The 12,073-nt window shown below is 38.7% G+C and overlaps 1 protein-coding gene across 1 annotated transcript in view; it reads left to right on the top strand.

Annotated features, from left to right (window-relative positions):
* The window catches only part of cpne7 (copine VII), a 39,673-nt gene that overhangs the window by 3,779 nt on the left and 23,821 nt on the right, over window positions 1-12,073 (top strand). Inside the window, exons 3-11 of the mRNA XM_086025729.1 lie at window positions 1,129-1,311; window positions 1,419-1,493; window positions 3,611-3,685; window positions 7,060-7,143; window positions 7,230-7,319; window positions 8,963-9,061; window positions 9,225-9,311; window positions 10,513-10,572; window positions 11,075-11,208. Of these exons, the coding sequence (XP_085881855.1) occupies window positions 1,129-1,311; window positions 1,419-1,493; window positions 3,611-3,685; window positions 7,060-7,143; window positions 7,230-7,319; window positions 8,963-9,061; window positions 9,225-9,311; window positions 10,513-10,572; window positions 11,075-11,208 (887 nt within the window). The remainder of the gene's footprint in view (window positions 1-1,128; window positions 1,312-1,418; window positions 1,494-3,610; window positions 3,686-7,059; window positions 7,144-7,229; window positions 7,320-8,962; window positions 9,062-9,224; window positions 9,312-10,512; window positions 10,573-11,074; window positions 11,209-12,073) is intronic.

Genomic DNA, 12,073 nt, shown 5'->3' with positions numbered 1-12,073 from the left:
CATGTACTCAGCGTAAAAATGGGCACATCTTCATTTTCGTGAAAGGGTAAGTCTGGTTTACCATGTGTGGGAATTTGGCAGATGCGCTGCACCTTTTTAAGTAGACTAGCATTTAGACCCAAGGCTTGAAATACAGTAAGGTTTTGCTTTGCAGTTTGCAAGGCAAAATTTGCATTTTGCGCCACATTAAAACACAATGAATAGCAAAACAGAGAATCAATGGAGTCAATAGAAATGTAACGATTCATCGAAAATCTATTTAAAATTGATTTCAACTGCTTAAAATATGCATCAGTGTAAAAAATGAAAGAATTCGCAATGCCATGTTAACCATAGCCACTCTCTCACGTCTCTCTCATGTCAGCAAACTGCAAACGCACATTGCCTAAATGACTTGACTGGTGCGTTGACACGCTTGCGCCAAACATCATTGCGCAGTGGGTTTGTGGGTGGCCGCAGCACCACTCTAGTGCACAGAGACAAGCATGGCAGCGATTTTAGAAATTTGAATCGGATCAAAGTCGGGAATTGAAAATCGAAAATCCAATCGTTACATCCCCGAAAACGGTGTAGAATCAGAGAACATTTTATTTTCTTTACCTGCCCAAATGCTTTTGACAAAATGACAGCCTAATTACTACACAAACTTTAGAAATACAGCAGGTTAGGTGGTGCCAAATAGTACCCAAAGTAGAACAGACATTGAGCAAAAAAAACATACTCAAACTAAAACTTCACAAAAAGTCGATATTTTATGTCCAGATATTTATGCATTGGGAGAGCAAAAATGTTACAGGATGAGCAGATGGGGCCTCAGAGAGCTCAAGTTACTTGTCAGGCAGTCAAAGGCAGACACGAACATTGCCTGTGTACTCAGATTAAATGTCAGAATCCTCCAATCTTCTCTCATATCTTCCTCTTGACTGAGCGTGATAAGAGATTGGTCCAGCTCAATAATAGTACATTTGTTTGATTTGGTGTCTCTCTTTTGTGAGAATATAATTGCAAAGTTGTGACCCTTTGGTCAACCAAAGGCTGTCTTTCCCTTCTCACATCGATTCTTTCGTGAATGGTGAAAATGAAATGTCAGCATCGTGCAAAAGTTGAATCGGGTTTATTTTCTCTCAGTTGGACAGGACAGAAGTGATCAAGAGCAACTTGCACCCTGTCTTCGCCAAGGTTTTCTCCTTGGATTACTACTTTGAAGAGGTTCAAAAGCTACGATTCGAAGTGTACGACATCCACGGCACTCACAGCATCGGGACGCGCGACGATGACTTCTTGGGTGGGGTGGAGTGCACGCTCGGTCAGGTAGGTGTGAATTACGCGCAAATCTTCGGTCGGATCATCGGCGAGTCACATGAATCGCTGGTGTTGTTTGATGTGTCCTTGAGCCAATCGTTCTGTGCCTTCTGCAGATTGTGGCCCAAAAGAAGATGGTGAAACCTCTGCTTCTCAAGTATGGCAAATATGCTGGCAAATCCACCATCACGGTAAGTCCTTCAAACTTGCAACTGCGTAACTTTGTCAGGTTTTTCTGCTGCAGATCTACTCGCTCTAATTTGGCACATTTTTTTCACAGTTGCAGCATTCACTTTAAAGCCCAAAGTAGCTCATCATTTATCTGACTCCAGAACATAGACTCGATGGTCCTAATACGAATTAGTTTGGGTGGTTGATCAACACAAGGTGTAAAATCTGTCCTCATGAACTTTTATCCTGCTCCTAATAAGCTTTTGTAAATCATAAATGCGGATAAGTCCGCAAGTAATTGAAAACCTAAACCAGGATACTTTGTAGTCAAAAGGTTAATTTCACATTGATTTGAGTCTATTCATGATGGTTTTTTTTTTGTTTTTTTTATTACATATTGTTCAATGATTACAACAAAAGTAATCATTTGGTACACGTTTGAATTTCTTTGCATTGGACAGCAAGGTGTAACATTTGGTGAGCAGTCTAAGATTCTGTTTTTGAATCTTGACTCAGCTCTGTGCCTTGAATGTTGTTCACTTGCATAGGTTTTTTTCCCGTTACACCCACGCTTTTACCCAGGTTCCGAAAATACGCACCGAATGATGGAAAGAAGATTAAAAGAAGATTCCACTTTGCCTATGGTGTGAGTTTGAGTCACCCCAGACAGACTCGAGTTCCCCTGTAACCCTGAACAGGATTGGTGGTATTTTCTCTAATCCACGCAGGGTCAAAATCGTGCGTAGATATTCAAATCTTAAATATTATGGTGCAAGCTGTTCTCGAACAATGATTCTCAAAATGTATTACAAGTACTACTACCATAATAATATGATGGTCTTTAAGTTTTACCTTCAGTACATTTATTCACGTTTGTTAAAATTGCAATGGACAGACTATTACTCAAAACAGTTGAAAAGTCCAAGGAACTTAATAAAGCTCAGACAAATTGGGAAAACATTTTTTTTGTTAATCTGGGCCAGGTGAAACTTGGATTCAAGCAAATATTAGTCGAGGCATATGTATAAATTTGAGCCTGTATGTATAATGCTATTATTATTATTATGATATCGATGGCATCGGGCCAAAAGCGTTTATGTTACAATTTGGTCAGTATAATATATTTTTTCACAAATCTATACGATTTATCAGTGCAGGTGTGGGAGGTATTTTTACAAATTATCGACTAATTTAAAGTGTTGAAAATGGTCTCTTTGATGATGGTCAAGTAAAAGCTGTCTTTCCCTTAGCCGTTTTTGGGGTCCCCTGAAAAGTGAAGATTTTGGAGGTACAAGAATTCTACCCGGCAATAGTGATATGTTTTATGACTGTGAGGACTGCAGTAAAATATCCCGGCATATAACTTTTGGCAGCAGCAGATAATGCATTATTCTAAAACCATGCAATCCTAAAGTTTTTCTTTTCAAATTAGAATGCAAAAAGGCTTTTCTTTTCCGTCAATCGTAACGTGTGTGTGGTATTCGGTATTTTGTGGAAATAAAAGTCTCTTTACACGGCAAAAGGAACTCTCACCTCTGACAGAAATCATCCCCATAATGCTGCAGAAAGTAGGCAATGGCCCATTAAGTGTGTTTTTCTGTGTGTGGACCTTCTTCATCTCTTTAAAAGACAGAAATATTCGGAGCCCTTCAGTGCTCTCATGTCTTGTTTTCAGTGTCCAGCAAAACAGGTTTAATTAAAAGTTTAATTAAACGGTTCACTATCTGCAGTCTACCACAAAACAGCCTTTATGGTAGCTCTTTTTTTTTTAAGAAAATGGAGCTATGTAAATGGGCGGTAATTGATTCTCGTTGACGTGCCTTGCTTGTGACTGGTGACCAGTCCCGGGTGAACTGGTCTCTCGTTGCTATTCCTCAAGGTTTATGTTTATGATAGAATGAAGAGGTTTTTTTTATGTTTAAAGGCCATTAAATTACAATTTTATCTAAATGCTAAAAATCATTTGAAAATCAAAACAAAAAGTCATGTTCTGCGGGGCTTGTTTGCATTCACATGGGACAACCATTATTTTTAGCATGACATTTTCTTTACGAGCGTAGATCATGTGCATCTTTTCCATGAATGCTGACAGTCTTAAATGTGAAATGTTATAGAATAAAATCTTATCTCCTGCCAGGTGCACGCGGAGGAAATTTCCGGCAACAATGGCTATGTTGAGCTGTCCTTCTGTGCCAAGAAGCTTGACGATAAGGTGAGTGGAGCAGACGTTCAGCATGTAACATTAGCTACGCCTATCATTCAACAATCTGATGTGATTTAGTGGAAGAAATGTAGCACCTCAGCCGGAATTGAGTTAATACAGTGGTGCATTGAGATGCCAGTTTAGTTTATTCCGTGACCACACTCAAATAATATTTTCCCTATAAAATGAATGGAAATGTCATGAATTTGTTACAGGCTCCCTCCCAAAAAAAACAATTAAAATGAGAAAAAAAATAGCACTCTATAACTGTACTTTTAGATAACATACAGCATTGCCATAATTAAATTGAGTGTAAGTAATTAAACAATTTTTGCAACTTTTTTTTTTGCTTCAATCAAATGACATTGTGCTGCTCATTCTGATGTTTGCTCCTTGGACACCTGGGGGCAGTATAATACAGGAATAGAGACACATCAAGAAGAGGTTCACAAATGACTTCATAAGTTGCAGTAATATCAGTCATTTTTCGCAAATGATAAAGAATATATGCCTGAGAGTATTGTTATACTGTCTGTCTACATATGTTGCTGCTCCATTTGTGTTTCAATATCCATCGCTTTTAAGGGTTTTAACACTGCGGCACAGATGCTATGCGTTAGCTGGTGTACGGTGTTTGGCATTGTTTGTTAGCATTAAGCTAGATACTACTACTTTAGTGCTTCACTAAGCCAAAGCTATGTGGTTATTTTAAGTAAGAGACGTGTAATTGTCCTTAAAGTATCGTTTGACTGTAAAGTTCAACTGGGAGTGGCAAAAAAACAGCTTGAAGCCTCTTTTTTTGAAGAATTGTCTCCACCATTTTTCCACACAAGTCAAAGCAAAATTATCTCCCGATCAAAGGCTCGTACCTGGAAAAATCTTTAAGCCAGGTCACTTGTGTCTTAAGGCACCATATCAACACATCACCTCATATCTAATTTCACATCAGAAATGGCTAATGCTGACCTGAGCTATTATTTGTCACATTGTCAGATTTCTTTTCTTTTCTTTTTTGGCTGAGGGGATAGTTCAATCAAAAAGGCAGCAGGAGCTTATATCCAATTTATCTGCGATGCTGTGAAAATGCGTCAATGTTCTCCAGAGGAGCCTCATGCGCACGGCTCAGAGCATCTCTGAAGTACTGGACAAAAAAAAAAAAACCTCCACGGTTTACATTTCATTTTTTTAAAAATTACACTTGTGCAATTTACAGCCACTCCTGGGACTGAGCTGACACATGTATGAGGACAATGATCGAGAGCCTTGATTAGAAATCCTCCAAGAGTGCTTCCTCTCCAGCATGTGATATTTGCTTCATATAAGGTTCTGCTACTGAAACTTAATTTCTGCAGGTAAAAAAATTGCCTGCCTAATTTTCTTTTTTAATTTATTATTTTTTTTATTAGGTTTTGAAAGCTGTGAGCTTGTCAGCGTGGAAACTAATAATAGGCAGCTTCCATGAAACTGCGATGCTAAATATCGAGCTCAGACTACATCTTAACATGATGTTGTTTTTGTGTACACACAGAAAAATGTTTTTGGAACCCTGCATATTTAAAACAACCGCATAAATTAAAGTCCATTACCTACACACTAACTCATAATGGGAAACGTACAGGAAACATATTTGAACACAAATTGTGGAGCAACACATGTAGACAGATAATATAACAATAATCACACGCATATATATTCTTTATATTCTGTGAAAAAACGATATTACTGGTTTACTGAGGAGTTTTAGTATATGTCTGTATTATACTGCTCCCAGGTGGCCAGAAGGCACAACATGGTTTAATCATTTACATTGTGTTTAATTATGTCATTACTGTATGTTTTTATGAATCACAACACTGTATTATTGAGTACTATTTTCTCATTGAAAAAAACATTGCAAAATGTATTGTTGTTTTTTTGGTGGGGGGAGAGGCTGGAGCGGATTAATGGCATTTCCATTTATTTCAGTGGAGAAAGATAATTTGAGTTTTGATCTTAAGAGAGTGGTCACAGGATGAATTAACTCATATCAAGGCATCACTGTATACAATTTATTCAATATAGATTATTGATATGCTATTTGATTTTTTTACTGGATTAATCCAATCATTACTATTTTAAATCAATTGTATGGTGGAATAGGATTAAACGGTCATGCTAAATCATGTGTGTTACAAATCCATCAGGCAAAGAGCTAATAGAAGCTGTTTGGAAAAGGTAAATGAAAACCATTTGACATTTTAACGATTCTGTCCTATTTTACAAAAAACCCGAACTGACTTGAATAATAAAGCGTATTATGAATATATATTTTTTACAACATTGGCACCAGTTGTTAACAACTGGTGATCTGATGTTTTTGGGCATGTATACGTGTGAGAAAACGCCAACTTGTTGCCATACACACACCGCATGCGTCCGCACACACACACACACACACGCACACACCCCATCGAGCAATTACACAAACAGGGGAATTAACAATGAAATATCCTATTTACACATAATGACTTGTGCCAGTTGATCATTCATTCAGCTAGTTGTAATTAGCCCGAGATTACATTTGGACTTGTCTGATCTGTCCGCACTGCTGCTGGTGCCGCTGGCTGCCCGTTGCCATGACAACAAAGATAGGATGCTGCAGCTCCTTACGCTCTTGTCCCTCAGGAGATGTATCAGGCTAATATGGCGGGAATTGCAGCCCATAACGGTCTCATTTGGAGTACATGACAACATACGCACTCGTACGTACGTACGTATACGTACAGGGAATGGAAAAAAAAAAAAAGCCAACCGCTCACCAGTGCATCGTATTGACCCACCCATGTCAAAAGAGTTAGTCATTTGTGGCTATTTTCCAAAGTAATGAAATGTAAATTCTCTCAGTGAGCTTTCCGTATTGTGTGAACACCCCCATGCAAATATAGCAGCTATAAGTCGCAATACATTGAAGTGCGTTGGCCGCACACAATAATGTGACAATGTTGACATTACCGAAGCGGATAGCGTGATGTGGAAGCTCGCGCGTTAAAACACTGACATCGCTGATCGTTTAGTGTGGCTTCTCCAAATGAGGAGGCACCTCGCGGCGCAGTGAATGTTTGTGCTGCTTCTCTCTGACCTTTAATCACAGACACAATTACATCTGCCTCCGCAATCAGCGAACATAAATCAACCTCAACAAGGCCTCCTATGATATTTGCTTGCAAATGCCATGGAGATGATTGTTGAAATAACCCATCATTATTTTACCCCTCTCGCCAATGTTGAATGAATTTCGGAAAGAGATTAGGCAGCATTAACAGCAACATTGTTAAATTGCTTTCGCTACTCTTCAGAGCCAGAGGGCCAGTCATTTTAGTCGTCTGCTTTCTTTGCCTCTGCAGGACCTTTTCAGCAAGTCTGACCCCTTTTTGGAAATATATCGTATCAACGATGATGAGACGGAGCAGCTTGTTCACAGAACTGAGGTAAAGCTATCATCTTTAGGGTTCGGACACAGACACCTCCCCCTGACAATTACGCCGCTGAATGTCTTGCCTTCCTTCTCCAACAGGTTATTAAGAACAACCTGAATCCTGTTTGGGAGCCTTTCAAAGTGTCTCTTATATCCCTGTGCAGCTGTGATGAGGAGAGGAAGCTTAAGGTAAACGAGCCAATAAAATATCACTATTTCTTTTCTTGCTTGGACTAAGATGGAATCATAAATGTGAGAAAATTAGGTGTTGGTACAATATGTTCAATGGCCACAGAATTAGGTAGACCTGCAAACTGTAATATGAGCCAAATACAAAACCTGTTTGCCTTTACAAAGAAGAGTAGGGACTAAACGAAATATTTTTTGTTGTTGACTATCAAGTCAAAGTTGATTAATCGATGACATCGTTGATATTTCTTCAACACAGTCCTGCGGTCTCCAACATTTTTTGCCTCGCGGACCGATTCCATGTTAAGACATATTTACGGAGGGAAGGCATCAAAATATATGAAAACAAATCATTAAAAATACAACTCACCATTGCACTAATTGTAGTTGTTATAATTAGTCCCGTGCATACTTCTCTTCAGCAAACCATCCATTCTACTCTTGTTTTCCATAGAATAGCATGTTGTAAGATGAGTAGACTAAAAAACTAAAAAAAAAAAAAATTCACTTGTGCTTTGATTGTGTTTGAGGATGGATTTGCTACAGTTCTCCTTTTTTGTGATTAGTTGAATGCAAATGTTAAACATCGATGCTGAGCGCTAAAGCCGACTTTTTGGGCAAGTGGTTCAAGCCCTAATAAAGAGTGGTATTATTATTATTTTTTTAAACTTTGTGCCGTGGATTATAATGGTGCTGCATTGTACCGGCAGCTGTTTCAATATTTCTAATTTTTCCAAATAATCACTTCAGTTTTATACTCAGAAAACTGAATCATGTCATACTTTATTTCTTAAGGTTTGCCTTTCTTTAATTTGATTTAAATCATAGAATTTTTAGAATGTATTGATTGCGATTACTGAAAATCAGCATAAATATGTGCATTGCAAAATCAAGGACATTTACAGTATTCAGTTAAAACCGTCAGGATATAGTTTTAATATGTCGCGTTTTGGATCAACCAAGAGGAATCCAGTTAAAATTTATGACATTTCTTTTCCATCATGTATACATTAAGATTTCAGTATTTCCATGCTCCCCATTTCTAGTCAGTGGCAGAAATGCAACTGGTTTGTCAATGGTATTTGATGTTCAAATTCAGAGTTAAGAGAAGAAGGACTTTCCCAGCATGCCGAGCTGCATTTGTAAATACTTACATCCAATTCTGAGTTTTATCGTTAATATGAGTTCTTCTTTTCCCCTGTTGTGGAACAGTAGCTGTGTGTGTGTTTTCCTTACTGTACTTGTTGTGACGTGGGTCTATGGACCATTTTAGTCGACCCACACATTCATAAGGGAATAATTGTAATAACACTTTCTTGACATGGGTTGGATTGGATCGAGGAGAACAAATATTAGAAACATTAAATTACGGTCACTCGCAACTGTATTGAGAAGTGGTATAGAAGATTGATGGATAGAAGTTAATATTGTACCTATATAACTGTGTCAAAACTGACAATGATTATCTTTCTAAAGGCATTATTTTGATACAGTCCTTGTCATCAGATGGCGCCGGTGTAACAAAAGTTGGGGTCAAGAGAAATAGAACACGGGAGATGATTGAGGAATATTATATGACTGTAGGGGTCTTACGAACAGAAATAAAAGAAAGCAGTATTGAATGTGTGTGTCTATGTCTACAGTGCCTAGTGTGGGATTATGACTCCAGGGGGAAGCATGACTTCATTGGAGAGTTCTACGCTACTTTCAGAGAAATGCAGAAAATCTCCAGTGGAAATAAGGTCAGTGAAGCAGAGGCGGAGGAGAGACAGTTATGTCACATCTTTATTATATATTTGCATCTCATCGCTAAAACCTCTCGCAGCCAAAACAACTGCCTCAACAAGTGGTGAAAGCATGTTGCCTAAATACAGTATGATGTCTTTTTTTTTTTTTCCATTTCAGGTGACGTGGGATTGCGTGAATCCCAAGTACAAACTGAAGAAAAGGAACTATAAAAACTCAGGCGTTGTCATCTTAAATGATGTCAAAGTAAGTTTCCAGCTTCGCTTTACATTGACCAACCTCAATATTTGGCACACATGCTTTTATACTCACATGATACCCATAATAAAATCTGACCCGAGATTGTATGCAATTTGGTCTATACAAAGGCAATGAGAAATGCATGATGGTAGACAACCACACTACATCCTGTCTGAATTTTGATGGATTTTTTCATGAGTTCCTATCAGTGGCTGTTTATGGTATGTGCAATCGGTGTGGCGCCATTCAAACTCAGACTGCCACTTCTTCCTTTAGACATGTGTATGAAAGCTCAATTTGAGTTGAGGAGTTGGAAAATAAATCAACTCCTCCAAAAGCTATACCATTTTTTGGGGCGGGATGGAGGGAATGCGATTTCTGATAGAAATACAAACTAACAAACACAAAGTAGGGAAAAAAAGCCAATAGTGTATTCAGCCCCTCAGTTGAAAGTTGTTGTTTTTACTGACCCGCAAAACAGCAATGCAAGTAAGTGCACTCTTAAAACAGCTGGGTTCAAAGTAACCCAAACTGAGAACCAGCTAACCCAGTGCTAGGTCCAAAAGTGACCAAGCTAATAATGTGTATTTATACCCAGCATATTGGGTTGAGGATTTTATCAGCATGCTGGGTCAGGATTTTCATCCGACAAGGGGTGAAAACTACCCATACTGAAGAGTTAAAGCTACCAAGAAAAATGGGTTACCAGATTATCAATATAGTTGTGGTTAAAAGTAATCCTGATTATATTACTACCAACAATTTGTAAGAAGAAGCAACTTTCCTCCATCAGGGGTAACCACAGCCCACCCGTTTTTATCCAGGCCTGGCACCCGACTGGATGTTAGCGTTCACCCTGAATGGGATTTGACTCCCGATCCCCTTCAGCCTGGCCCAAATCCAATCTTCAGCAGGTCAAAATAACCCCTCCTTGGGTAAAAGTAACGCAATTTGCTCAAAATCCACAGCAATCCAGTGAGTAAACAACCCAGCCTTTTTAGTGTGGAAGGCGAGCATGCAATTCTCATTGTACTTCAAATCTCTTTACAATAAACTTTTTAACAAAACGCCACAATTCAATATAACAGTGTTTGCCTTCAACAGATTGTTATAAACAGATGGCGAGCACCCACTCAAACATCACCACATAATGTTTGTTTTTTTTTTTTTTTTACTGAAAGAAATGTTTTTTTTCCCGTCCCTGTAGCTCCACAGAGTTTACTCCTTCTTGGATTACATCATGGGAGGATGCCAAATTCACTTTACGGTAAATAATGCTATTTTCCCACCTCTCTTGTCACTGAGATTTGAATCGCTTGCACTGTGCGAATTAACCAAATGCTTGCCTCACACACAATGTGCGTTGTTTTAAAGTCAGAATTGTTCAACGCTTTCGCTTGGTGCACACTTGCACGCGTTTTCAGTTGTTATTGCGGGCAGCATCATGATTCTGTTGAGCCTCCTTCAACTCCTGCCCTTTGGTGGACCCCCCCTTTTGCACATTTTCCATCATCAGTTGGACTCCCGAAGCAATGAATATTAATGCTGACCACCGCCGCGGTACATAAAGTTTGTCAGAATCCAAACGGAGAGGGATTTTTTGCTCAATCTGTGTGGGCGCATAAAGAGCAGCAACTTGGCGCCGATCCCATAATTTATTCAGCATATTTATGGATCGCTGACACGAACTGACATGATCTTTTCTTGAGCTAAACGATTGGGTTGTTGACCGCGTGTTTTTCAAATCTCACTATTCTCCCCCTCGCCAGGTTGCCATTGATTTCACAGCTTCCAACGGAGACCCCAGGAACAGCTGCTCTTTGCACTACATCAACCCCTACCAGCCAAACGAGTACCTGAAGGCTCTGATAGCTGTGGGCGAGATCTGCCAGGACTATGACAGGTTTGTCACAATTTCGTCACGCTGGAAAGATAGGGTCAAGCCATGTGTGCTTTTCTGCGCACCATTTTGGCCCATTATATTTCCTTGGTCTGAAAATGAGTTTACTAATGTATATTTGTTCATCACCTGTATCTATGCCAGTGATGTATAGTGACAGGCAGAATGATTAAATGCTCATCTGCTTGTTGCTAGAAGGTACAATTAACTTGTGTATCTACCTATTTCCATTCATACAATCTAATAATAGCTTCATGTTCAACAAAGCAGGCCCAGATTTCACACTAAGTATATTTGTGAGCAAACTAAGACAAGATAATTATATAAAAGTGTATACTTTCTGTGACATTTTCATTTGGTGGTTTGGTGTGAAAGAATTATTATTATTGTTATTATTATTATATGTGAATTATTTGCCGTGGCCCAATCATGTTTTGGGAATAGCCGCCTGCTGACAGCATTGGCAAATGTACTTCCAAAGTGTCATTTCATGTACTGTAAAACAATTTTAGGTCATTTGTGTCATATAACTGTTACTTTAGAAAGTAACAGTTATATGACACAATTACTGTATCTGAATAATTATAATGTAACACTAGTATGGATGTTTTTTTCTTTTTACCAAAAGGACAGAATTATGAAATTAATTAATAGTTTTAAAGAAAACAAAACCCCAAAACAACAGAATACAACAATAAATGTTTTTTTTTTCCTGTCTCTCTGTGCGGCCTGCTACGAAATGGGACTGTTGTTTGGGTGACCACTAATAATCCACAGTTTTGGAAACATAATTAGGCAAAGACAAGCAAATGCCTGGGACCCCGAAATTTCCAGGGGCTCCGCCCCCAAATTTCTTATAACCGATTGC

Source organism: Filicampus tigris, chromosome 3 (genome assembly GCF_054856515.1).
Source record: "Filicampus tigris isolate MCC_2025a chromosome 3, RoL_Ftig_1.0, whole genome shotgun sequence".
Taxonomy (NCBI): domain Eukaryota; kingdom Metazoa; phylum Chordata; class Actinopteri; order Syngnathiformes; family Syngnathidae; genus Filicampus; species Filicampus tigris.
Note: the sequence above shows the minus strand (reverse complement) of the source record. Positions and strands in the feature narration are given on the sequence as shown.